Genomic DNA, 26013 nt, shown 5'->3' with positions numbered 1-26013 from the left:
CTCTCTCAATCACCGTTTTCCGCTACCAGTTATTAAAACCCTTAAATAAGTTGGTAAAGTAGTTAAATTAACTGACTAATCAAGATTGACAGCTAACAATTCTCTCTAACAACTAGACTTGTGGAGTTGCGTACTTCTACTACACAGAGACACTTAAAAGTTTTGCTTAACAAAAATGTAGTATGGAATTGTTCTACATTTTTCTTAATTGGAAATTAAATACAAACACCTTGTCAATAAATTTTACCAAACACACATTTATTATCACAGGAAAATATTTCTAATTGTTTAACATTTTTCTATCAAAAATCTTAACATTAAGTTCTTTTTTTGAAGTCTTACACAGTTACACCAAATTAAGTCCTTTTTTTGAAGTCTTACACGGTTATACCAAATTAGTATTATGATAGAAATATATATTTAACGATCATTTTCGTTTTCCTTTGAAAAATGCAACGCAGGCAAAAAACACCCAATATGACATTGAATAATTTGGAGCATGAGCAAAACACCGTAATAGAAAATAACATTGCTATCATAGTATTAATATGTATATAAAATCCTTGATAAAGTTTAGATCCTTCTTAAAATTTTCCTCTGGAATGGGAGGATCTAGAATCCAACACCTTAAACTAAATGACATCAACACTTGTATGTATGATCTAATATGATTTCACTATACAAAAATAGCATACTAAGCAAAATCTGTGCTATCAGATATTCTATCTTTCATCTGTAAATTCTATGCTAGAAAAGAAAAGTTCCTACTTAGAAGATTTATTTCATTGCAACCTTGCAGAACAAATACTATGATGACTTCATCTATCTAGCATTAAGAAGCATTCTTAGCACACTCTTCATCTTTGGTCTTGTTTCTGGGGATGTACTAACACAAACAAGAGCAATCTGCAGAATTGCTAGCATCTGGTTTCTCACCGCTTGAGATGTTTTGCTAACATTGGAATCAAGAATGTAATCTTTGTTCATCGAATTATGCAAAACCCACTTCACCAATTCGGTTCCCTCTGTCACTGCAGGCTTTCCAGTCAGCAGTTCAAGCAGGATGACCCCAAAGCTATATACATTCCCAGCCACTGTTACTGTCATCGTGTATGCATACTCTGCCAATCAACCAACCAACAAACAAAGCAAGTTAAGGTACATGCATGAGTTGAATGCATTTTCAAGGTCCTGTGCACATCTAGTATTTGGTGAATTTACTCAAATTCTCTTTGTAATTTGAATTAGGCAGAATCAGTTGAGCAAATAAGATCATGACTAACACTATGTGAACATTGGTTAAGGAATAACTTTGTTAATAAGTAGCACTCAAAATTAAAGGTTGATCCAAAATTTGACATTCTCCTACATTATATATTATTATTCTAACTAATGAAAAACTAATCGGAATCAAACTTAGGAGAGTTTCTTACCTGGAGGAACATAGCCAACAGAACCAGCAAGAGCAGAAAAATTTCCTGTACTTTTGGAAGGATCAATGACCTTGTAGTGTTCAATATCTGCAACCAGAGGCTCCTTGAGGGACTTGAGCATAATACTTTTACTTGACAGATCAAGAAGTAGTAATGGACTTGAGGTGATGCCATGAAGAAAAGAGAGACCTTGAGCCACACCAACTGCTATACTATATCTGCTAGCCCAATCCAAAGAGTTTCCCATGCTTCCATGATGAAGAACATCAAAGAGGGAACCATTTGAGACAAACTCATATAATGTGTAAGCTGCATCACTGGACAAAACATAGGCTAAAGGAGTCATGACATTTGAATTGTTCAATTTCGCCAAGGCCTCCATCTCTTTCCCAATTCTAACATGGCTGCTCGCTGGCAATGCCCTTTCAGTTGAATTCATCTTCTTGACAAAATAGATTGATCCAGATGGCATGATGGCCTTGTAATAAGTTGAAAACCTGGTCTTCAAAGTAACATTGGATGTTTCAGCAACAGCTTCCATGGCCTTGGAGAAGTCAATGTTTGATCTGTGGAGACCATTAAGAGTTAACAAATGACTTTGGACAACCTGAGGAAGGCGATGATCTTCGCCTGAATGTATATTCTCATCGTTAACCTTCGAATAGTGTCGTGACACAAGTACAAGCAGCAGAGTGACAAGGCCAACAAGAAACACGGCTGCTGCAATTGCAACAAGGATTGCCACAACAACAGATGATCCCTTCTTTCTAGATCCCGGGTAATAGCTTGGTGTTGGGTTGTCAGATGTAGGAGCCAGTACTAAACTGGTTCCATTGTATTCAACCTGAACAAAATGGGTAAATTTTGGAAGAACACCAGAAAGCTGATTGTTGTTAGTAAGTAACAACTCTGTCAAAGATGACATTCCGGCTAGATCACCAGGAACTCCACCAGAAAATTTGTTATACGAGAGATCCAATATTTCCAGGTTATCCAAACTACTCAAACTGCTGGGAATGGATCCACTAAAGTTGTTGTGACTAAGATTCACGGCAACCTGTAGAGATATTGGCATACTTGGGATAGCACCACTTAGTTGGTTTCCACCTAGTTGAAGATCCAGAAGGCTTTTTGAGATGCCAATGGATGGAGGTATGGAACCACTCAGGTTGTTCATTTGCAAGTTCAGGAACTTAAGGTTGCTCAAGCTTGATATCTGGGATGGAATCGATCCGGTCAAAGAGTTCTGGCTCAAATTCAGTGTTAACAACTTTTGTAGTTGGCCAATTTGAAATGGAGTTGTGATTGTGCCATTAAACTTGTTCATTTGAAGTTTTAAGACTTGAAGATTGCGAAGATTTCCAAGCTCTGGTGGCAATGTCCCACTCAAATGATTCTGAGATAAATCCAGCAATGCCAGGTTGAGGCAAGAACCCAATATAGCTGGAATTGCTCCTGTCAGTGCATTACTTTCCAGCTCCAAGTATGTCAAATTCTGAGCTTTTGCAAAAGCATCTGAAGGAATGTCTCCCTTCAGCAAATTGTTCCCTAATCTCAACCTGATCATGCTAGGAGAAATAATTGTGAGTAACAATGTTCCACTCAAAGTATTATTGGACAAATCCACAACCTCCATTTTTGGTGAAGATAAAATGTTTTTTGGAATGGGACCAGACAAACTATTGCCACTAAGATCCAAACTGATAAGATTATTTGAAATGTCAGAAGGTAAAGAACCATTGAAACGGTTCAGGTTTGCAGCAAATCTTACAAGGGTTGTGATGTTCAGGATTGAGATTGGAATTGGACCACTGAGGTGATTAGAGGAAAGAATCAAAGTTTGCAACTTAGATAGCTGTACAATATGGGTAGGAATTGCACCTGAAAGGGTATTTCCCCCGAGATCAATCAAAGTCAAGTTTTCATAACTAAACAGTTCTTCAGGGATTTCTCCTTGAAATTGGTTGTTAGAGAGCACAAGTTGCTCCAGAACCATGGACTTGCCCAATTTGGTGGGAAGAGTACCATTGAAGTTGTTGTGAGTAAGGTTCAAACTCTTGAGCCTAATCATTTCATCTAACTGAATATCAATACTACTTCCCAATACATTGAAAGACATGTCCAGGTATTCAAGTGCATCAAAACCAAGGAAAGTAGGTAAAGAACCTGATAAGAGGTTTCTACTGAAATTCAGCAGCTTTAAGTACTTCAACTTTCCGCATTCAGTAATGAACTCATCAGGGATTGAGGCGAGACTGTTGTTGGATACATCAAGATGCTGCAGGGTTTCAAGTTGGCAAAGAACAGGAAGGAAGCCACTGGAAGAGAGAGAGTTCCCAGATAGAGAAATCATGATGACATGGGATTTGGTAGAGTCACAAGTGACTCCATTCCATGAACATGGATTTGAATGATTGCCACTCTTCCATGGAGCAGAGGTACCAAGTAGCTTGGAGAGATTGGCCATGGTGCTAGTTTGGTTTTGAGATAGCTGAGACATCACCATGATGGGGCAGTAGCAGCAATAGAGAAGAAAAACACAAAGGAAAGAGGTGTACATGTACTCATACCTGGCCATGTTTTATTGGAGTGTGTGTGTGATATTTTATTGTGGATTCAAGTTAACATGGATAACTGAGAATATGTGAGTATGTGTGTAAGATAGTGTATTGCAGATTAATAAAATGGGTGTGTTTTAATTTAGTTATTGAGTTTGAAGGTGTGGAAGGTGGAAGGAAAAGCGTGCAAGCGTATGTATTGGGACTTGGGAGTAGCAGTGGAGTTGACTCACATTGCCGGGTCTCTCACTCACTCATCTCTGTGACATGCACTGCAATTACATACACAATGTTCAAAGTTCAAACACATTGACCTTGACCAACACTTTTTTATTTAAAATAATATGTATGTTCATACTTCATCATGTTTATTTAAAATCATTTTGATAGTAATACACATTTAGCTAAATAAACAAAATTATTCATGCATAAAAGGATAAATTTCAATTAGTATGATGAAGTTCAGAGGAGTTTGACTAAGGAGAGTGGCATGATGATGGGATTGGATGTTTTGGAATTAGAAAAGTGAAAAAGTGGAAAATGTGTTGTAGTTGTTGCAGAACTGAATGCTGCTGATTTATTCAAAGACGCGTATCTGCAACTTAAACCACACGGAATGCGAGGACTCACAACTCACAAAGTCCTTCTACTAAAGACCAATCTTGCAAAATTTCATAATTTAATACCTATACACAATTAAAATTTGAAAAGAAGGTAATTTGTTCAATAACTTAACCAATAATTATTAGATGATTAGTAATATATTTCTCATCCTTTACTACATTTTAAATTCACAAATATAAAATAATTTCCAATTAGATCCACATTTAAATAATTTCTCATGTGTCTTTTAAATAAATTGATTTGATATTTCTATTAAGATATCCAAGAGGGAAAAAGCATACAAAATAAAAATGATCATGATCGATCAATAATATATAGTTTTATAAATTTTGGGGTAAAAATCAAATTTATCTCTGACTTTTTTTCTTATTAAAATCATCATCTTTTTCATTAACGAATTTTTTCAAACACTTTTACTCTTTAAATTGTTATTGGTAGTTGATGTCTTTAGTGATTAAAAAATTAAGTTATTAAAAATAACTGATTGGAGAGATCACCACCAACCAAAATAATAGAACGTCTGCTAGGGTTCCAGAGGTTGTAGTGCAATCATGGCTTTGGAGAGCTCAAGGTCATCACGGAATCGCTCGTCTGCGCAGAAGATGGAGCTTCTTTGTGGGCATGGTGAGAGACCTGTGCTGTGAATTTTGGGAATGAAAAACAACCTGATCAACGATTTTGGGGCTGCGTCTACTATGATGTGCGTTTTTTATTGATTGTATGTTTTGTTTCTGGGGACTGACTATGGTGGGATCCTATAGATTAAAGAAGAGTGTCAGTTTTTCCGTTGGGTATACCCAGAAACTGAAATTGAAGATCCGCAGGTTGCAAAGTTGAAGAGGAAAGTTGCAGCCTTAAAAGTAAAAGTGAGGGACTTTGAGTGAAAGTTAAAGGTTGCTGCAGTGTTTGGCATGGTTGGTTATTTTTTATCTGGTTGCAGATTTTGTTGGATCAATAGCAGGGGCTACCTTATGTAATGCATCTGAAAATAGTTTGATGAAATCAGGAGAGAAAATAGGGAGCTTTTAGTTAGGATGTATTTAGACTTTAATGAAATTGTGTTATTACCTGAGCATTTTTGTTTGAATGAAATTGAGTTTTGTAACTTGACATGTATTCTGTTAATGAAAATCTATTGTTGTGGTTGGACATAGTTTGTGTTAATGAGTTTGGTTTTTATAGATTGGTCAAAAATTATGTAAGTGAAATTGTGTATCTGTAATTTGACAAGAAATTGACAATGAAACTGGATATGGTAATCTGGAATTGTTACTTAAGAATTGTGTCAACGAAATTGGTATACCATAACCTGCTTTAATAATGTATAATATGCAATATGCAATATGAATTAACATCAAAGAGCACTACAAGCACATTTATTAAAACACAACTATGTCAAATTCATTAATAAGCATATCTAAACAACAACAAAAGATGAAAACTTCAGTCACCATCAAACTCATTAGTTGACAGTTGGACCCAGAACAAAATATTATCTAGTTAAAGGAAAATAACAACAAAAGATGAAAACTTCAGTCACCACAAAATCTAGAGCAACTCTATTGCTATCTAAACAACAATAAGCATAAACAGTATGTAATAAGTTTCAGCCAAAATAAAATCTCACAAACATATAGTATAATCAACTCAGCACTACATTAACATAACAACATCTTAAATGATCTCAAATTTTTAAAGTTTTTCCCAAGTTCTTGGAGGAAGTTTTGCCATCAACCTCAAGTTTCTTGGAGACACATGTAGTGCAATGTTGTGATTGATGGAGACATTCTTGACTGGTTGGCTTGAGCTAGATGCATCCTTCTCCTTAGGCACTAGTGGTGACTGTGTTGAGCTTCTAATGGGCTTTATCTTGAGCTTACGGTGGAGAGTAGCTACTGCTGATGTGTTAGGCCTAGATGATGGTGATGTGGGCTTGGACATGGGTTGGGATGACTTAGACCTGGTTGTGGGTGATGTGCTGGTGGCTGGTTTGGGTTGTGATGATGATTTTTATTGTAGATTGGACCTCTTCCTCCTTCTAGTAGCAGATTAGACAGCAGGCTATAATGATGACTTAGACCTGATTGTGGGTGTTGAAGATGAACTCTTCCTCCCTCCATTGGTTTTCTTGACAGTAGGTTACTTAGGTGGTTGAGCCTGAAATACAGCAAACATTACATTTAATCAACCATTGCAATATAACCCTAACATGCATATTGTAAATACACTTACAGGGGGGAGTGGCTTCTTGCATCTTTCCCTTTTGTGGCCTGATTCACTACAGTTTGAGGACCTCTGAATCTATCCCCTCCTAGACAAGTAAGACTGGCTTCTATCCTCAGCTTCATCAGGTCCTCTATTCCTCTTTTTCACTGGTCTGTGACTAGGCTTTCGATAGGGTGGTAGCATCACATCATCAAAGTCAGTCTTCTCCCATGAATATGAGACATTTAAAAGGTTGATTACCGAATCATAGCACCTGACATAGGCCTCTTTCTTGTAGCAGTCATCAACATATGCATCCATATCAAGACCTTTAAAGTTGATGCACCTGATGGCATGTGTGCATGGAATGCCACTGAGCTGCCACTTCCTACAAGAACACTCACGAGCAGACAAATCATCAGCATATTTGTCTAACCTATTTACAACCTCATATGTCTGAGTCGCAGACTAATAAGGCCTCCACTCACCAGCTGACCTACCCCTCCTCTCTACCTTCTTCCTAATTCGAAGTAAAATTGTACAATTAAATTTTTAAATTCTTTCTCTATTAACAGCCCATCTACTAATCAAATTAATCCTAATTTCTTCCAACATAGTAATATTAGGCTTTTTCTTGAACTCTACTATTGCACCATTAAAGCTTTCACACATGTTGTTTATAAGAGTGTCGCATTTAGAATGAAAGTTAAACCTGGACCTGCTCCAAAATCTAGGAGGAATAACATTCAGATGCCTGTGAGCCTCCACATTGACCTTTTGGATGACTACCATCTCTCTCTCCCACTCCTTTAAGTGTGTAGCCTTTGCACACCTCCACATCAATTACTTCAAGTGCAGTTCAGGAAAAATTTTTCTGAAGTTGTTGTACATATGACAAACACAAAACCTGTAGTCTACACCTGGGATGACTTCGTCAAAAGCGGGCATTAGACCCTAACAAAGGAGGTAAACCGTTGTGTTATAACAATATTATTAATCAGAGTTAAATGGTTCAATAAATAGAAGTTAACACAATAATTGTTTACCTTCTGCTGATCAGACATGAAGGTTGATCTACCAATTGTCTCATACCCAAAATCATCAATTAGCAGCTGGAGAAACTATTTCCAGGTGTTTTTAGTCTCTGACTCGACGATGGCATATGCAATTAGAAGCATTTGATCATTAGGGTCCCAACCTATCCCAGTTAACAATTGCCCCCCTAAGGTATCTTGAGAAAACAGTCATCCAACCCAATAAATCTCCTACAGTGCAAAAAGCACTTTTTGCAAGTATCTAAACATACATATATTCTTTGAAATATGCAGAAGTTGTTCAATGAAGAGTGCTGCACCTTAATCTCAAAATCAGGGGACCTTTGTACCTTGAGCTTCACTGTTAATCCTAGATTAGCCCGTAACAACTCTGAGCAGTAGTTAGCGATCATCCAATGCAGCTTGTCTTGACCTAGCTGTCATTGACGTTGTCACAGTCATATTTCACTTTCTTTGTATCTTGTTCACCAATTCCTTTATCTTCACCTTTGAGTTATGGTCCACATTCTTCTTAAAAACTCTACTCAGCCACGAAGTATGCATTATCACAACCCTATGTAACTGACTACAAGTATGCTTAAGGTTCATAGACAAGTTGTTTCCTCAATCATTTTTGTAGCATATAACCAAAAAAGGACAACTACCCGACTGACAAACAGCCCTCACTCTAACCAAGTCAAGCTTGGCATACCTGATCCCCCTTCTTGTTTGTACTGCATATAATATCTTTAAATTCCTCTCTTGAAGTAAATACAGTTTCCACCTCTCACTTATAACTGTCATGTCTTAAACATCCTTATGAATTGGATACCACCTCGTTTCATAGTTATCTTCCTCTTGTCTATCCTCCTTATTTGAACCACCACCAACTTCATAATCCAAATCTATTTCATCACTATTGAAGTCTTCTTCATCACTAAAATCACCATTCACAACTCCTTTTTCTTTATCAACATGATCACCATCTTTAGCACTTGTCAGTTCTTCAAACCCACTCTCATCATCATACTCATCTTCATTATCTGTAAAATGAACGTCATATGCACTGTCAACCTCAAGATCAGACGGAATAACTCCTCATCATCGCCATCATCATTACTGTTCGATTCATCCCGTGCATTTTCAACAGCCACATGTGGGTGCAAGTTATCTCCTTCATTAACTTGTTCCACATTATCATTTTTCACCTGTTGAACTTGTTCACTCTCATAAACTACCAACTGATTCCTAGGATTTTCCTCTATTTTGCCTCCAACATCAATATACTCAACTTTAGAAAAATCGTCAGCATCCTCAACCTCATGCACCACAAACATCTCAACATGACTCCTCAACTCCGCTATTCTACACATCTCAAGTGCATCTCTATCAGCAGCAAATAACTTCAGATCTTTCTCTAACCATTCAGTTGTTGGATCTTTATATCACAAAGCTGATATATTCTTCTTTGTGTACCCAAACTGTCTTGACTCTGCATATGCCTCAAATATAGACCAGCAACCACTCTCAATATCTTCAATGAGTGTCTTTTGTCCCCCTATATAGTGCAATATCCCATTATCATATCCAAATCGACCCCATGGTAGACATTCAGATTAAAGCTTCACATCCCCTAAAACGAAAAAATAAAAAACTTTAAATCAAATGCTAGCAGTTTTATGAAAATAACAGAATCTATTACAATATTATTATGTTCAAGCTCCACAAAACCAAAACCAATGGTGCATACATACCTGAATCGAGATGACAACAGCAGAACGGCCTCCTTCCACACCCTTGCTAACGTAGTCCAAATGCAGTAACGATACTCTTCAGGTGACGATGAACCTCTTTTAGGACATCATTGAAGGTGAAACATCAGTTTTCTATTGTGTAATGTAAATGAGACACTAAATACCTTTCGCAGGAATGAAAACGAAGCGTTAAAGACTTCAGGGGTAAAAGTGTCTGAAAAAATTCGTTAATTGAGGGGAGGATAATTTTAAGGTGTTTGTAAAAGTTGAGGATGATTTTAATAACAAAAAAAGGTCGAAAATGAATTTGTTTTTTATCTCAGACTTTAGGGACGAAAAATGTATTTAACCCATTTAATAACTATACACAATTAAAATTTGAAAAGAAGGTAAATGTTTAATAACTTAACCAATATTTATTAGATTATTAGTAACATATTTCTCATCCTTTACTACATTTTGAATTCACAAATATAAAATAATTTTCGATTAGATCGACATTTAAATAATTTCTCATGTGTCTTTTGATAAATAAATTGATTTGATATTTCTTTTAAGATATCCAAAAAAGAAAAAGCATACAAAATAAAAGCTATCATGATCTATGATATATAGTTTCATAATCTTAGTTTTAATTATTTTGAATTTTATAATTTAATACAATATTCAATTCAATTATTTTATTTAATTAAAAATATTCAATAAAAATTTTCTAGTATAAAACAAATTATCAATCAATTCTCTAATTTAATTTTCTCGTTTCAAAAAGCCATACTAGAAAATATATTATATGAATGCCCTATCCAATAATCTGAAGATAATGATCTTCAGAGTATTTAACTCATAAATTTTATTTTATTTTATTTTTTCCAAAAGCTATTTGAAGATTTTGAGGAAAAAAAAGGGGAGAGGTTAAAGAAGGATTGTTCTAATAGGTGCAGCCCATTTTATTAAGTGCAATTGCAATTTTTTTTTTATCAATCTTGAACAAATATCACTAGTTTAATTAGCTCCATATGTATATCTGTTAGTAAAAAACTAAAAATTGAATTGAAATAGAGAATTTATTTGTAAGTATATATTAACGAGGTGGATAATAGAATAGAAAGTAAATCAAGAAAGATAATACATCGAGAGTCTAATTTAACAAAATTTTTTTAATAGAGCTTTAAGTACTTGAAAATGACAAGGAGAACTAAATTAAGCCTGAAGCAATTTACCAACAAATTGATTCATCAACATTTATAGGGTCATATGAAAATAAGAACAGTTAATTTACACATTTATTCTTTCATTCATATTCATCAAGACTCTAAAAAAAGAAAACGTTATAAAGAGAAAAACACATGGTGGGATTAATTAAGGCACCCACAAGAGTGCCACTTGAGGATGTCGAGTAAATAATGCACAATATTAGTTTTTTGGTTGAAAAATTAGGTTTATTTATGTCAACTTATGCATTCATATCTGATCTGTCATATATATAACAAAAGTGGTAAAAGTGTTATTTAACATTTTATATATAGTCCTAGCGGCTAGCAATTAGCATAGCATAGAAATAAACATGTAAACTTTGGTTGGTCATCATGTGCAAATTATATGCTTTGCCATCTCTAATTAACAGCAGTTCAGCACTCAACAAGTTCCAATAACACAAATAAAAGAGTATACTCATAAGTTATAAAAATGAGGTGCACCATTTAACTGTATTTTTGTTGTCCCTAACAAATAATAAATATAATGCAAAAGAAAATTGCAAACTCTTCATAATAACGTCCATAATTGTATATCACCATCGAAATTATAAAGAGACAACTAAGACAAGTGTCCATTGTGGAGCCCCAACACTAAGACAAGCTATATAGAGATTGAACCAATATCCCTTTCATGGCTCCAATAGTCAACACCAATATTTGGAAAAATTACTACCTTAATGAATGACTTCTCCCCTACCAATCCGGCGATAATGAGCATAATAATCCCCCTTTGGCTGCTCTTAAAAGAATACGGTTCTTATGTACATAAATCTTAAAAACCATACTATCGTTCTCATACATTGTTATTAAGGTACCCTCTTGCATAAATATGGGAAAAATACATCTTTTATTGATTCTTACTTCACTTTCTTTTATAGATATATTGTGTATCAATTATTGTTTTCAACAAATTTAAGCAAAGGAAATGAGTGGTTGCCTTTTGTTATGTTTAGACATCTATGGCCCTGGCCTACTTATGAGTGGCCATAAACTTGCTTGAAAGACTTGTGTAATGAGATAGTTAGTAAACAAGATCATAGAGAGAGAAAGCACACATATCATTCTTGCTTTGGTTTTTGCAGCAGTTGAACTAAAACCCCTCCCTAAACAACTTCAAGGTCCACCTTCACAAACCTAACCAAAATCCATTCATAATTTCTTTTCAATCTTTTAGAGTTCTGATTATCCAAGCCATGGATACAGATGAATTCAGTTTCCCTAGAATCAGTGATACTCATGCACATGCCATTGATTCACCTCCTTTGTGGAATCTATCACCAGCAGCATCTCCTAATCCATACCAAAGAAACAAAGGAGAAGAAGATTGTGATTTCTTTGGAGCAAAACTGATATCTCAGGTTCAGAGGAAGAGCTTCTCATCAGTTGAGACCAGAATTCAACAACGAACTTTGTTGGATGATGATGAGGAAGAAGAGAAAATGGACTTGTTGTGGGAGGATTTCAATGAGGAGTTGATGTGTTCTTCAACAACAGGTTCTTCTGCTACATCTTCTTCAAGAGAAGTTGTTGAATTCAGATGTGCTACTCCAGCTTCATCAAGATTTGCCAATAATAATAATAATAATAATAATAATGGTGCACTAGTTCCAGCAACTAAGAATATCAATAGGCCTAGCATGGTGGTGATTGTGAAGGTGTTGAAGAAGCTCTTCTCTGTTAACAACTATCAAAAGCAACCAAGAAGGAGAGTAAGATAATGATCCTTTTCCTGTGGTGATTTATGTCAATCAGGTATAAAATTAGATAGCCTTTTATTAGTCTATGGTGAGGGGCTTAATCCTTATCACTAGAGAACTATGCCTCATCAAATGCAATGTAGATATAAATTATAGAGAGAAATTTTCTTTCATTCATTGTTACATGTCACATATGTTCCTATTGGTTCTGTTCTAATCTTTTTTAGCCAAGCCAATTAGATGAAGTTTTAGGCTTTTAAAGTGGCACTATAATCTTCTTGTTTTGGTAGAGGAAGGAAAATAAGCACAATAATCTAATTTCCATTATTCATTTTTTGTTTATTATCATGATAAATCCTTTTTCCCCCTATCATTCCTTGCATTATTGTATGAACATGATAGCTGGAAACAGGACACTTTACCTGCCTATTGGACCAAGCTTGTCCATGGGCTCTACATTTTGTTTTAATCCTATTTTGTATAGTATATGCATCAAATTTGAACACTTTACCTCCAAATTTGTATCAACTAATGCCAATTTCCACCCACAGTTGAGGATTTATATTAAGTGCTTTTACATAGTTGGTTTTCACTTTAATTGGATGCATGGACAGAGAAAGGTTGTTTTTCAGATAGAAAGGGGGTGATGATGTGAGCAGAATTTGAAATTAAAAGTAGATAGCTGTAAAATAAAGCAAACAATGTTCTTAATCTGTGAAGGTTTCTTATAGAGATAGAAGGAATGGGACATTGTTATAGCCTGAAGAAATGTAATTAATAATATCAAAAGCAGCAGGGTTAGGTTTCTGTTTCAACAATATCAAAAGTTTAAAATGGTGATGCCTAACACATGCTCTCATATGTAAGGGTTGGAATAGGTCCAAAAGCAAAAAGGAATGTTACATAACAAATATTTATTTATAAAATATAGATGAGGAGAAAGTTATAAGTAAACAAAAGGGGTCACACTATATATATATATATATATATATCACGTTCTAAATGAGAAATAGAACATGTATTTGATCCTTGTATTTTATTTATAAAATTCTATGACTCCGAAAACAGAAAGAGTACGGCAAACAACTTGGTAAGTGGTGAATCCAGAGTCTTTGCATAGCTTCCCAAATTCTTTCTCTGTTCTCTCCTTGCCTCCAGCATGAAGCAACATTGAATTGTCAACAACAGAGACAAGCTTAGAGGCATTGCTTGAATCTGGTTCTTCAGGCATGATCATCTCAAAGATAATCACTTTCCCATTCTCTTCAAGTGCTTTATAACAGTTTTTCAGCACTGTTACACACTTCTCATCTGACCAATTATGACAAACAGCCTGCCACAATTTTATCATCAATCATTGTAAAATGATAGTTGAAATATAGTCAAACAAATTAAAATAAAGCTTTTATTTAATCTACCTTAATCATGATGGCATCCCCCTTTGGAATGGTTTCATGCATGTTTCCTCCAACGTGCACAATACCTTGAGCCATAAAATGAAAGGTTATATGTGCTTAATTGAGATCCATGCTAAGAAGGAAGAATATAATAATGAATAATATACCTGGATAGGGTGGGGCATGTTGAATGACTTGAGGCAAATCAAAGTTAATACCCTTAATATTAGGGTACTTGGAGAGGATCATTTTGAGGCAGTGTCCAGTACCTCCTCCAACATCAACCAGCGTTGACACTCCTTCAAATCCATCATATGCTTCCAAGTATTTCTTCATATGTGTGGCAGACATTCCTGCCATTGCTTTGTTGAAAGTGTCACTCAGTTCTGCATCCTTCTCCATGTACTCCCACACTGACATCCCATTAACCTTCTTGAAAACCTCTATTCCTCCATCAACAATTGCATCCTTAATGTTTACCCTAATTAATTAAAATTCAATAATATATTAGTGCAGCTCAATCAGATTAATTAATTAAAGAGAAATAATAGGGGCATCAGAATTTATTACTTCTGGCCATCACTTAGCTATCAACTCAATTTCATTAGTTTAATTCTTTTAGTCTAGTAATCCAACAACATATTTTATCCCATACTCTTAAAATCAATAAGTTCTAACGGCCCTCTAATATTTCTCTATTAAATTACTCACTCACCAAACCCTTGTTAGAGCTGGGTGGCAGTTGAGATTTGAGAAAAAAGCTAGATTATGACTCTGATTTTTGAGAAAATATTTAGCAGCATGTGAGAGACTATAAAGCCTCTCAACCTTGTCGCCGTCGACGACGACGACACTCGAATTGAGAAGTGAGAAACTGGCAAGCACACGAAGCATTCTGTCCAGCCTGTTGTGGAGTTGAGGGTGCTGTGAAGGAAGCTTTGAAGCGATTTCGGAAACCGATGAGTATGCACCGTTGGGGGCTAACTCAGACAATATCTCAAACAGGTTGAGTTCAACAGCAGCATTCAATATGAAAGGGAACACTTGAAAAGTTGACAACAACAACGCATACATGCATGCATCGTCGTCATCATATTCTTCTTCCTTTCTTGCTGATGAACTCATCATTTGGTTTCCTTGCTTTAATCAGTTTTCTTCAGGCAAGACACTGCATCTGTGTGTTTGTGAACATTTCTTTTGTATATTTCTCATTTTACAAGATAAAAATATCTCTTAAATACTTTATAAAAAGAAGAAATACGTGTGCATAATAAATTCTGCAAATAAAGGCACATTCATTGTTAGTCTATTTTTCATTCTTAAAACATGAATTTCTTCATGGGATTAGTTTAGTTAATGCTGCTACGTTTGAAGACGTACGAAAAGCCGAAAAGGGATCAGTTGACGCAGCAATTTTTGTCATATGCAGGATTTTGTTACACTCTTACGTATAGGTTCCAAGAATTTTTCCTTCCTATATGTTGATCTTTTAGTTTTGTTATATTTCTCCACTCATGTTTCTAGATGGTTGCTAAAGGTGCAGCTTTAATTTCGTCTTTATTGATTTAATGATAAATCAGTATGTATTTTTCTAAACAATATAATAATATTTCGCGTCAATGAGTAATAGCTCAAATGACATAATCTCCCCATACTCAATTAAGAGGTCGCGTGTTCGTATCTTTGGTAAAAAAAAAAAAAAATTAATAATGTTTCGCCAACTACTCCATCAAAAATCTACTAGATATGTATGAGGAGAAAGAGAGGGAGAGAGAGACGTGTATTTGTATTTTGTAATGAAAAAAAATATGATCTGTGGGTAATTTTATGGAGCTAATTCAATTTTTATGTGTATCGAGTTAGTTTAAATATTTTGAGGTTAAAATGTAAACATTTAAATTAATTTTATAATAAAAAATAATAACTTATTCTAAAAATTTGGAATTGGGAAAAAGGTTAGTTTCTTCCGTTTGCAACTTGCTCAAATCATTAAAATATAATCTGACCAGTGTCCACAACTCCACTCAAGGTTCTTCGTTTTTTTTTGGCACATGTCATATTCAAAAGTGCTAAACATCTTACTTTTTTAAATGATTTAGAATTAAACATAAAAAATAATATAATACATGAGTATTTATAATTCTTTTAGCAATATATGAAGTTCATTGGCTAAATAATGTGTGACTTGAATTTTTTAAATAATGTGTCGCAAAATAATAAAAAATTATAAATGTTCTATAAGCTTAACTTTTGGGCATATTCATTTCATTATAAGTTTATATATATTTCAGAATATATGTATATAGCTTTTCACGATGCAAAGTTCCGGTGCCGGCGCCGGGGAAGGGAAAAAAAATGAAAAGACAGGACGGGGGAATGATCCAGTGATTACAATCTAGCTTAGCTTGTGAAGGTGGGGAAGTGTTGAGAACTGAGAACTCATCATCAAACAGAAAATTATTGAACAAAAGGAAATGTCAAGAATAACACATACAATCATATTTAGTTTTCTATTTCAAAATTCAAAACAAAACTTATACAATGCTATAAAGGAATCAAGATACAAGGGGAATTTTACACATGTATCAGCACACTGGATTAGTGATGGCAACATCAGGAACAGAAGCTAGCACCAGTTGGGGTTGAAGTACTGCTCCTGCTTCTCTAGCCTTTCTGCGTTCGCGCCTCATCCTGAAATACTCCCTCTTCCTTGCTCTATAGCTGTTGGGGTTCTCAGGTTGCACTTCTCGTGGGTAAACACTTACCTGAAGTAGAAGAAATCATAATAATTAAGCTTCAATTTGTACTCTCTATAATTTTTCTAAGTAACATAATCAAGGTGTAAAAAGCTTCAGTTAACCTTTTTCCTGTCAGGCCCAAATTTCTCAAATTTCACAACTCCATCAATCAAGGAAAAGATGGTATAGTCTTTGCCAAGCCCCACATTCTTTCCTGCATGAAACTAAAAGTATTGTCCAAAACAAAATCAATACTTAGGTGACCCTGTATGGTCTTTTTCTTCTTCTTCTTCTTCTTCAAAGTTATGGGATGCTACACATTTTATATTACTCGTAAATTTCTAAATGCCAAAAACATGTAGGTCAAATTTTTATATATAATCAAGCTTCAAAGTTTAAGGAAGCATGGTTTTGCAGTGATAAGCAAGCTATAGTACTACCTATTCACTTATCATCTACTTAACACCATTGAAACTTGAAAGGTTCCGTATAAAATACAAATGTTTATGTAAGGAAGAAAGCAAACATAGCAAAAAAATGAAACATAATAAACACTATTAACCCCTCAATGAGCTTAGGCAATAGAACAAACAGATAGAGTGCATTTTAAAAAAACAGAGAATTAAAATTGGAATGAATAGTACCTTGGTACCACGTTGGCGAACGATGATGGAACCGGGTTTGGCGACTTGATCACCGTAGATCTTGACGCCGAGGCGCTGGCCGGGGGAATCACGGCCGTTCTTGGTGCTGCCAGCTCCCTTCTTGTGGGCGTTGTGGATGGTGAGAGGGAGAGGAGGCCGAATCTGAATGTGTGTGCGAGGGAGAGAAACAAAGGAGGGAAGCGGCGAAGCAGAAGCATAGGAAGAGGAAGACGACGACAGAGAAAGGCCTTTGAATGCTGTTGCAAGGTTGAAACTCACCGCCATGGTTCAGCCACAGGTTCTCTTCTCTGTTCTCAGTTCTCACCACACTGTACTATTACCTCACAATTCAAGACCAGAAGAAGAAGATAAGGAAAAGTTAAAATTACATCAAAATCCATGACACTTCTGCTAAAATGACTAAAAGAAGTAAAGAACTACAAATAAAATTTTAATCAAACTTAAATATTCATAGATTTCTAACTATTAAGAAAATAAAATATATAAGTATTTTAGTTAAAGCATATAATTTTTTAAATTATGTATTTTTCAAAATATATAAATAATATAAGTTGATTTTAGGATACACTTAGTATAATTATTATGCTTTTTTTTTGGTCTCTCACGGTATCTCCTAGCCCAGCAGGTCTATTTAAGAGTTTGTCGCTGGCCAATGGATTAAGTGAACTAATGAACTAACCACTAGATCAATCCAACTGTGCCAATTTGGTTTAATTATTATATTTATATTTTATGATTGAATATTTTTTAAATATTGGGCCAGCAGGAGATATAATCCCCAAAAATAGCCCAAAGAACATATTTTATGCTGTTGTATGGCGCAACAAAATTGACAAACACCACTGACAAAATATCACTGATAGATTGACAAAATGTGAAGGAAAAACAACCATTTGTACCCATGAACTTTATGAACGCTGACAAAAGTACCCATTAAAGAAGGAAACTAACGTTGTATCCATCAAAGATAGATTCCGTACGACAAAAGTAGCCAAATCTTAAATTTATGTTGACTTTTTAATAAAATTCCAAAATTACCCCACCATTATCTTCAACCCCTCCTCTCTTCTTTCCCAAATCTCAAACACCTTCATTTCCTAAAAATCCTAATTTCAATATCTAAAAACCTCAAATTATCATTTTCTTAACCCTAATCTTAATACCCCTTTCAACAAATTTCAACCCTCTCTTTATTCAACAATTTAACCTTTCTTCTTCTTCTATGGCTTCAATGAACTTGCTGGGTTTCTCTCTCCCCTCAAGAACAACACACTACTACTACTCATCATCATCAAACTCGTTTTGGGCTATTCAATCCCACTGCACAAGATGATGTAACTGTCGCTGATGATGAAAATTGCTTCGATCTCACTCCTTCCACTCATGCCGCTGCTACTCTCAACCTCTCTCCTTTTCCCATCTATCAAGAACCCTTCAACAATCATCATCACCTTTCTACTCAACAAGGTTTATTAATTTCTTTTCTCTTTTAATTTCTCTATTATTATTATTATAAATTACTCTTTTTTTTAATTTTCCTTTATCATCATAGATTGGAAGGAGAATAACTATATCAACCAAAACCTGCAATTGGAAACTTCATGCAACAACAATAATAATGTTGACAACAACCACCACCACCATCACCAACAACCCAAACTCGAGAACTTCCTCGGTGGACACTCCTTCGCCGATCATCATCATGATTACAGTGCCAACTCATCGGGAGACTATCTCTTCCAAAACTGCTCTCAGCCGGAAGTTACAGCAGGAGGAGGAGAAGGCTCTGCCAGCGGTAGTGGTGGAAGCACAAACTCAATACACCATCAACACATGTTGGTGAATGAGGTGGTAAAATTGAAAAGAATAAAGAGAGGGTTGAAATTTGTTGAAAGGGGTATTGAGATTAAGGTTAGGAAAATGATAATTTGGTGTTTTTAGGTATTGAGATTAGGGTTTTTAGGCAATTGAGGTATTTGAGATTTGGGAAAGAAAAGAGGAGGGGTTGAAGATAATGGTGGGGTAATTCTGGAATTTTATTAAAAAGTCAACATAAATTTAGGATTTGGCTACTTTTGTCGTACGGAATCCATCTTTGATGGATACAACGTTAATTTTCTTCTTTAATGGGTACTTTTGTCAGCGTTCGTAAAGTTCATGGGTACAAATGGTTGTTTTTCCAAATGTGAAAATATCACTCACAAATTATATTTTTTTGAATTTTTTTTACAAAACATCATTAATGAATTATATTTTTTCAAGTAAAACACATCAATTAAAAAATAATTGTGAAACACTAAATAACCTCCAATAAAAAAGAAAAACTTAAATAGTGTCACTCCAAAATCCTAAAATAATGTACCTAACTTATTAAGGACCTGAAACCAAATTTGGTAGACCTATTTCTTCAGGAATTTTATGATTCATATACTCATGTTTTCTTATTTCCTTTGTTATCAACTTATCATTCATTATTTCATCGTTTTGGATTATACATTAAACTTAAATTATCTGAATCACTTGAATATCTCATTTATTTAATTTATTAATAACTATCTAAGAATAAAAGAGTAATTGTTAAACCTTTTAACACATCTAATATATTAAAAATGTATTAGAATTAAAAAAATAAGTTTTTAATAAAATATTTTTTATTACTTCCTTAACTAGTTGTTAGTCAAACCTTTTAATTTAAGAATTTGACTAAAGACGAAAGAGTACGTTAATGGTGTGTTTGTTTGAGGGGAGAAAAGAAAAGGAAGGGAAAGAAATTGGAAGGAAAATAGTTATTTTCTTTTGTTTGGTTGAGAAGAGAAATGAGAGAGGAAGGAAAATGAATAGAAAAATATTGGTGGGACCCACCAATTTTCTTTTCTCCAACAATTGAGAAAAAATGGAGAGAAAACTATTTATCTCTTTCTACTTCTAATATTACCCCTTTATTTTTTTTAATATATTTTATAATATAAGGGTAAAATTGTCTTTTTATACCATTTCTTTCCTTCTTATTTTCCTTTCATTCAAATACATCTAAAGAAAATAAAAATCCATTCAATTTCTTTCCTTTCTTTTCTTTTCTTTCTATTTCTTTCCTTTCTATTTCTTTGCTTCCAACCAAACATAGCAATAATATATTAACTATTTTTTATTTCTCTAATGCATAATCTATGTAAAAAAGTAATATTTATTTTATATTTTCTATAAAATAAAAAATGGTTCTAGTAAGTAGTAAGAAACAAGAATGAATGGGTGCACCTTTACAATTAATACAGCATCTGCATCTTGTAATCAATCATATCATATGATTTGTTTTCTCTCTCTTCTCTTTTTATGTCGTCGTTCCACTCATCACTCTCACACCATACCTAACCCAATCACTCACTCTCTCCGTACACACACCTCAGTCGGCGTTTTACTTCCCTTCTCTATCTCCGATCTACGTCACACACAGTTCCGAGATGTATGCAGTTCTTCCATTTCACTTCACTTCACTTTTTAAAAATAGTTTATACTTTTTTTTCTTTCAAAAAGAATATTTGAGCTTGTTACTTTAAGTCGTAACGACGATGTTGGTGATGCAGATTGATTAATTGATTTATATAGCTATGGCCAGAAAGATGCTGATCGATGGTGAACCAGCTGCTGCATTGGAAGAAGAGGTGACTGATTTTGACTTCGACTTGTTCGTTATTGGAGCTGGTAGTGGTGGCGTTCGTGCCTCTAGATTCTCCGCCAACTTCGGAGCTAAAGTAACTAATCTCTCATCTTATTTTATTTGATTTACTTTGCGGATTATTATTATTATCAAGTTTATGTTGATTCATATTATGTATATGGAGCAGAAAAGACTCCATTATTCATTAAGTAAAGCTTCAAGTTTTTTTGTAAACTTTGATGGTGGTTGTTTCGCACATTTTTAATGTGTATGTGGTATTCCAAAATGTATTCTATACATAGGCTTATTTGGTCCACTAATTTTTACAAAAAAAAAAAAAAATTAGAGTTGCTCTCGAATTGGTTACTAATACATAACTTTCAGATAATATTGTGATTATCATTTCTTTCATGTTGCTTTTTGAACTTTCTGATTCCATTTGTGGTTTATTTGTCTTCTCCTGATCACATTCTGAAACTTGTGCTCATTAGGTTGGGATTTGCGAGCTTCCATATCATCCAATTAGCTCAGAAACGATTGGAGGTGTTGGTGGAACGTAAGTTGATTGAAACTTGTACATTTTGGACTATTATTGAATGGAATTAGATAATGGCTGCTTCATTACAGTTCCCACGTAACATTTGTTCTGAAATCAGAAGCTATCTACTATCATGTTTATGGGCCTTAGCCTGCAGATAGAATAAATTTCCTGTCCTGTTTTTCATCCTCATCGTCCCAGGCTCCCGCCCTGTTTCCCAACAGCCTATCTCTTCAACTACCAAGTATTTCACGAAAATGATTATGGACTTTAATTTTGAAGGTGTGTGATTCGTGGTTGTGTTCCCAAAAAGATTCTGGTCTATGGAGCATCTTTTGGAGGGGATCTTGAGGTAAGGATTTGATCTTTAATTCAATTCAGTACTATATTTAACACACACCTAAGTTGGTTCATATTGATTTTTGTGTCATGATTTGTATTTCTCACGTTGATGATTAAACAAACTCTTTTGTGTCTGATAGGATGCCAGGAATTATGGGTGGGAATTGAGTGAGAAGATTGACTTCAACTGGAAGAAGCTCTTACAAAAGAAGGTATTCAAGATTCTTATATTTATATTAGAAATAATATTTGTTTGTTTAATAGTGTAAAGAATTACTTTTTTCTTGCATCAAGAAGTTCATTAGTATCACCAAAAAAGAAGATAGTTATTTGTCTTTTGCATTCATGTTTTGTCAAATTGCAGACAGATGAAATCAATAGGTTAAATGGAATATACAAGCGATTGTTATCCAATGCTGGGGTTAAATTATTTGAAGGTGAGGGAAAGGTAGTGGGCCCACATGAAGTTGAGGTGACACAATTGGATGGCACTAAATTGTCTTATTCGGCAAAACACATACTGATTGCTACTGGTGGTAGGGCCCATCTTCCGGATATTCCAGGAAAGGTAAATTTACTTATTTTGAATCAATATTGTAAACTGATGTTAATGGTGTGATTGCTACAGCCTTTACTTGGTTATGAATATGATTATGTGATTTATCATTGTGTTTTTTGTTTGGGATGCAGGAGTTGGGCATAACATCTGATGAAGCATTAAGTTTAGAGGAATTGCCTAAACGTGTCGTGATTCTTGGAGGAGGGTGTGTTTCTATCTTCTTATATTAGTTTGATTATTTACTATTTCATGGTAATTAACTAATATCATGTTTACAGCTATATAGCAGTTGAGTTTGCTTCTATATGGCAAGGGATGGGTTCCACAGTCAATCTTGTTTTCAGAAAGGAACTTCCATTGAGGTTTGCCTTTGGCATGCATATTTCATATTTATTTATACATTTATTACTTTGATAGTGTTTTGATTATTGAGAGTTTGAGACAAATAAAATTGCTATTCTAGTTGAGGTCATATGTTTACTCATGAATGTGAGAAATCCTTAAGGCAGGGTAATAATAGATATTTCACTGGACTACATATAGTTAACAGGTTGCATTTGTTTTCTTGTTTGTACTATTTTTTACATTTATACTCTTTGTACATTCATACCTGCTGACTAATATTTTGCTGCAGAGGTTTTGATGATGAAATGAGAGCTGTGGTTGCGAGGAATCTTGAGGGAAGGGGAATAAATTTACATCCAAGGACAAACTTGACACAGGTATTTTCATTTCTTTAAAATGTATCAGTTCATTTTCATTTCTTTTCCGCATAGCTAATGCAATAAATTTTATCTTCTAGTTGATTAAAACAGAAGATGGCATTAAAGCTGTTACAGATCATGGTGAGGAGCTGATGGCTGATGTTGTGCTATTTGCCACTGGTAAGCATACAAAGAACTTAAACTTTTTTAAAGTAGTTTTGTTTACTCATGAATCTGATAGTGTTAGTATTGGTATTAGTAATACACCTTCAGGTCCATAGTGTAGTTTAATAGTGGCTTTAAAGTTTAAGCAATCTGCAATAATATCTGTAAGTTTGAACCTTTAAATGGAGTTTTTTCATTTAGTCATCCTGATGAGTTCATTCTTGATGTTTGATAACCTGATCAATTTTAATGGTTGTCGACTTTTAATCTTTGGAGCAGAGCACTCATTTTGATGGTTCAAGTTTGCAGAGAAGTCATGAATAATGCAGAATCTCATGGATGTTGGCTTTACTCTGCTAATTTTAATATTATTAAGTGTTCTTTGCTGGATGCAGGTAGAGTCCCCAATACTAAGAGGTTAAATTTAGAAGCTGTAGGTGTCGAGCTTGACAGCAATGGAGCAATAAAGGTCTACAACTCCTATGTTAAAATTATTTTCTTGTTTCTGCAATATTGGGCAGAGTCTACCAAGATTGAGTTGTTCTCATTTTGTGACCTTGATGAGACATCAAGCTCTTGTGACTGTTTTATACTAAATCATGGTCTTTATAATATGTTTCATAGATTATAGATACCACATGTGACTATTTCTACTAGGTTTATCAAGCTACACATTCCATAATTTGGTTGTCATGTGCATTGAATCCCTACTATTATAGGAGCTCCAAAGGAATTATTAATTATATTCTGGAATTACTATGTTTAAATCATGCACGTCCCAAGTAGAAGCATTCTTTCGTTTATGTTCCTTTAAGAAGGTAAAGGTAAGTATTGCCTTTTGGCGAGATCTTTGTTTTGTGGAGCAAATTGATTGTAGTTTCAAACACTATGAGATGCTTTTTTGTCAATGGCTTCTTGTTGAATTGGAGAATTAATAAGATCTGGAGAATAATTTGACACTCAATAGTTCTAAATATTCTGTTTTTATTGTATTTAGGTAAATGAATACTCACGCACAAACATACCAAGCATATGGGCTGTCGGTGATGTAACAGACCGAATGAATCTCACTCCAGTGGCTTTGATGGAAGGAACATGTTTTGCAGTAAGTGTTCCTACGTATAGATATAGTGGATCAGTTTACCTGTTTCTCTTTTTGTTTGGGAGATGTTGGACTGTTGGTGATGCATTTCTGTTACAAGGATAACACACTTTGTTTGCTTAATCTGGTTATGTTCAGAAAACAGTATTTGGTGCGCAAGAAAGTAAGCCAGACTATAGTAACATCCCCTATGCTGTGTTCAGGTATAGCTTCTTTTGCATAATCTTGTCAACTATTAGTCAATTTGGATTTTTAACTGATTCCAGAATGAGCCCTTCTGTTCTCTATATGGTACCTTCTGCTTGTTCGTTGGATTAACACATTCTCATTCTTTTTTGTTTTGCAGCATTCCACCACTTTCTGTAGTTGGCCTCAGTGAGGAGCAGGCAATAGAGCAAGCAAATGGTGATGTGCTAGTTTTCACATCAACCTTCAATCCCATGAAAAATACCATCTCAGGGTATGTGTAATTTATTTCATATTTTACCTGTTGCACATTTACCATATTATGATTGTATTTTATTTGGTATTTGTGAGGAAGAATAATCAGGAATTATGTTGATCTTGTGAAATCTCCTAGCTTCTATAGTCCACAGCTGGGGTCCCCAGTAGTTATATTTCTTCCATCTCTCCTCTATGAACAATTTTGTTAATTGATAATATTTCTGAAACAGGCGACAAGAGAAAACTGTTATGAAGCTTGTTGTTGATGCCGAGACAGACAAAGTTCTCGGAGCATCCATGTGTGGGCCTGATGCGCCAGAAATTATGCAGGTATGCTAATGGATTCGCACCATTAGCTTTGGAATGCATTTAGTATTTTTTGTGGTCCTATGCATTGTGATTGTGATAATGATGGGGGGCATACTTCAACTATAAGTTACTGCTTTTTAATTCATGATATTGATATTGGTTGAGAATAGGGTATTGCTGTTGCATTGAAGTGTGGAGCTACCAAGGCACAGTTTGACAGCACGGTAAAGTTCATTGCTTTCATGATTATTTTTGTTGTTGTTGTTATTATTATTCTTATTATTCGGTAATGCTAGGGAGAAAAAAAAAAGGCAGAATTTGCCATATTTAACATTCATTAATTGTTACAACAATTAATGAATGTTAAAAATAAGGCAAGCTTTGGCTATTTTTGGCTAATTTATTTTGGTCACCAAACATTTCCGATTCTTATTATTCAATGTTTTATTTTCATGTCATGCTAATAAATATTGTAATATAATCGCTGATGGGAACACAATGTTCCATTCTCTATAGGTCGGCATACATCCATCTTCTGCAGAAGAATTTGTAACCATGCGTTCAGTTACAAGGACTGTTGCTGCTGCAAAGCCCAGGACAAGTTTGTAAGGAAGTTTTAATGGAAAAGATACTATTTGTTGGATGGTAGTGTAGAACTGCACATCACTGATAGAAGTTAGAACATCAGCTTCCATTTCCCATTCAATTATTTTCCCCCTTCAGCAATTTTCATTTTGCTCAAATAATACTGAAAAAAGCTGTTTAATTAGTCATCAAGGAGTTCAAGAAATGACTAATCTGTATGATTCACTTTCCAAGACTAACCCCCGTCAT

At 34.6% G+C, this 26013-nt stretch overlaps 5 protein-coding genes across 6 annotated transcripts; 2 read left to right on the top strand and 3 right to left on the bottom strand.

The window, feature by feature from the left end:
• Positions 1–519: 519 nt before the first annotated feature.
• On the bottom strand, positions 520–4293 carry LOC130981799 (LRR receptor-like serine/threonine-protein kinase GSO2). Its single transcript, XM_057905507.1, has 2 exons — positions 1434–4293; positions 520–1121 (listed from the first exon to the last, which is right to left on the bottom strand). Exons 1-2 carry the CDS (start codon positions 4009–4011, stop codon positions 823–825), a joined length of 2877 nt encoding a protein of 958 aa, XP_057761490.1. The 5' UTR covers positions 4012–4293; the 3' UTR covers positions 520–822.
• Positions 4294–11611: 7318 nt separating this feature from the next.
• Positions 11612–12738, top strand: LOC130982833 (uncharacterized). Its single transcript, XM_057906942.1, has one exon. It carries the CDS (start codon positions 12058–12060, stop codon positions 12580–12582), a length of 525 nt encoding a protein of 174 aa, XP_057762925.1. The 5' UTR covers positions 11612–12057; the 3' UTR covers positions 12583–12738.
• An 859-nt stretch (positions 12739–13597) lies between these two features.
• On the bottom strand, positions 13598–15083 carry LOC130981592 (isoliquiritigenin 2'-O-methyltransferase-like). Its single transcript, XM_057905173.1, has 4 exons — positions 14674–15083; positions 14126–14439; positions 13980–14044; positions 13598–13894 (listed from the first exon to the last, which is right to left on the bottom strand). Exons 1-4 carry the CDS (start codon positions 15081–15083, stop codon positions 13598–13600), a joined length of 1086 nt encoding a protein of 361 aa, XP_057761156.1.
• Positions 15084–16397: 1314 nt separating this feature from the next.
• Positions 16398–17751, bottom strand: LOC130982348 (50S ribosomal protein L27, chloroplastic-like). The gene is made up of 3 exons (XM_057906323.1): positions 17341–17751; positions 16819–16920; positions 16398–16723 (listed from the first exon to the last, which is right to left on the bottom strand). Exons 1-3 carry the CDS (start codon positions 17623–17625, stop codon positions 16544–16546), a joined length of 567 nt encoding a protein of 188 aa, XP_057762306.1. The 5' UTR covers positions 17626–17751; the 3' UTR covers positions 16398–16543.
• A 2891-nt stretch (positions 17752–20642) lies between these two features.
• On the top strand, positions 20643–25997 carry LOC130981998 (glutathione reductase, cytosolic). Of its 2 annotated transcripts, none has more exons than XM_057905796.1 (17): positions 20643–20821; positions 20943–21110; positions 21508–21572; positions 21837–21906; positions 22037–22108; positions 22261–22464; positions 22587–22660; positions 22734–22817; positions 23090–23177; positions 23258–23339; positions 23720–23793; positions 24322–24429; positions 24565–24629; positions 24773–24886; positions 25101–25200; positions 25350–25403; positions 25696–25997. In XM_057905796.1, the coding sequence occupies exons 2-17, from the start codon at positions 20967–20969 to the stop codon at positions 25786–25788; spliced, it is 1491 nt and encodes a 496-aa protein (XP_057761779.1). In that variant the 5' UTR covers positions 20643–20821; positions 20943–20966; the 3' UTR covers positions 25789–25997. The 2 variants fall into 2 exon arrangements, with proteins under 2 accessions (XP_057761779.1, XP_057761780.1); XM_057905797.1 differs by having other exon boundaries at positions 20658–20821; positions 20965–21110.
• Positions 25998–26013: the final 16 nt, after the last annotated feature.

Source organism: Arachis stenosperma, chromosome 5 (assembly GCF_014773155.1).
Source record: "Arachis stenosperma cultivar V10309 chromosome 5, arast.V10309.gnm1.PFL2, whole genome shotgun sequence".
Taxonomy (NCBI): domain Eukaryota; kingdom Viridiplantae; phylum Streptophyta; class Magnoliopsida; order Fabales; family Fabaceae; genus Arachis; species Arachis stenosperma.
Note: the sequence above shows the minus strand (reverse complement) of the source record. Positions and strands in the feature narration are given on the sequence as shown.